General features: G+C 45.0%; 1 protein-coding gene across 1 annotated transcript in view; it reads right to left on the bottom strand.

Moving 5' to 3' along the window:
* Positions 1 to 1546, bottom strand: part of SQLE (squalene epoxidase) — a 13685-nt gene that overhangs the window by 2946 nt on the left and 9193 nt on the right. Inside the window, 2 exon segments of the mRNA XM_010131417.1 lie at positions 3 to 51; positions 332 to 503. Of these exon segments, the coding sequence (XP_010129719.1) occupies positions 3 to 51; positions 332 to 503 (221 nt within the window).

Genomic DNA, 1546 nt, shown 5'->3' with positions numbered 1-1546 from the left:
GCCTTAAACGGTCACTCGGAACCGCTGCCAAGAACCGTTCCTTCAAGTGATCTGCAATAACCAAGGGTTTTAGTGACGCTACTTAGAGTCCAAAATAATTTGCTCAACCCATTTTAACCTCTTCTGAGAGATACGATCCGTCTGAATTGCTAACCACAGACGTGAGCTAAGCGAGTGCTGAGTGATGGGGAACCACAGAAGGGTGAACGGTTTCTGAGAGACTAACTGCGCGCACGGAAAGAGCCCGCACGGTTCAACAGGATCAACGAAATGTGCCTTTTGGGGCGTATTTAATAGTGACAACTATGGATGGAAAACTTTCTAGACTTACCGGGTAGTTGTGGATGAACGTTCTTAATCATGTAGTCTTTTAAATTTTTTGGCATATCCCCTCGAATATCAACAAGGACCCGAGTCTCAGTTGAAGAAATCTGATAAATTAGCACTGGACTAGTGTTAGCTAAAACGAGTTCAGCGTAATTAGCTTTAAACTGTGGTGCATTCTTAAAAAAGAAAAGAAGGGGGAGAAAGATCGAGACTGGTTAATGAAAGGGTGTTAAACTTCAGATATACAAAATCATTTTCTGAAATACTTTGAAAAAGTCCCCCATCATATTAAGTTTGTGTTATTTTTCTCTTTAAATGAACAAGAGAAGTGTTTTCAAAAAGAAGGTTCTGAACTTCAGCGTAGTTACAATTCTTTTGGCAACACAAGTTAACGTTTACTAGACTACACGTTACACATTTCATTTGAGTACCTCACTGAAGTGTAAATACACACCATTGAAAAACTGCCATCAGTGTCCTCGTTTTTGGTAAAATCACTTTGTTTTCTTTTCATAAAGGAAGTGGTGGGAGGGAAGAAAACTCCCTAGTCTGGATGCAACCACATGGAGATGCCAACCAAGGAAGAACCATGGGGTCCTACCTAAGGCCTCACACAAGTTTCCAAGAGCAGAGCACAGGAGGCACTCAGGCAGTGGGAACCGGGTTAGGGACCCGAACAGCGCCGAAGGGTCCCCAAGTCAGTGTTCCCAGACCAGAGAAATTCTGTTGGTTTGGTTCCTTCTCCGTTAACCATTTCTGCAGTTAATGCAATAGTTAATGCAGCAGCCACAGAGGGCAAGACGCAGCCAGGACATCTACCTGGGTTCTCCAACCACCAGCTACCAACCGAGAGTCACACTTTCTCTCTAAGTTTACAGGTCCTGAGGGTCCACGTGTGCCTGGTTACAAGGCACCCCACCTCCTGGCAGGAGCACAGTCTGGAGTAGAAAACAGGTGGTTTGACCCACAGCTGCTGGGATGATCTAAAAGTCAAGATTTCTGCTCCCTGAACAAGCGTCCTAAGTATTGTGAAAACACGAGTGGCACCATCTTGGCTTCACACAAACCAGTCAAAACACCTACAGCCAGGGAAACAATCTGACGCAGTGGGTTCCAGCTTTACAGCGGTGCCCACCTCTAACCCAGAGATCCGCGCTGCATGAATAGTGCACGTGGCACTACTTCATATGGAACACTGAAACTGGCTTTTCTTAACAAA

The sequence above is a fragment of the Buceros rhinoceros genome, unplaced genomic scaffold, assembly GCF_000710305.1.
Source record: "Buceros rhinoceros silvestris isolate BGI_N320 unplaced genomic scaffold, ASM71030v1 scaffold5112, whole genome shotgun sequence".
NCBI classification, from domain to species: domain Eukaryota; kingdom Metazoa; phylum Chordata; class Aves; order Bucerotiformes; family Bucerotidae; genus Buceros; species Buceros rhinoceros.
This window is presented reverse-complemented; position numbering and strand designations above follow the sequence as displayed.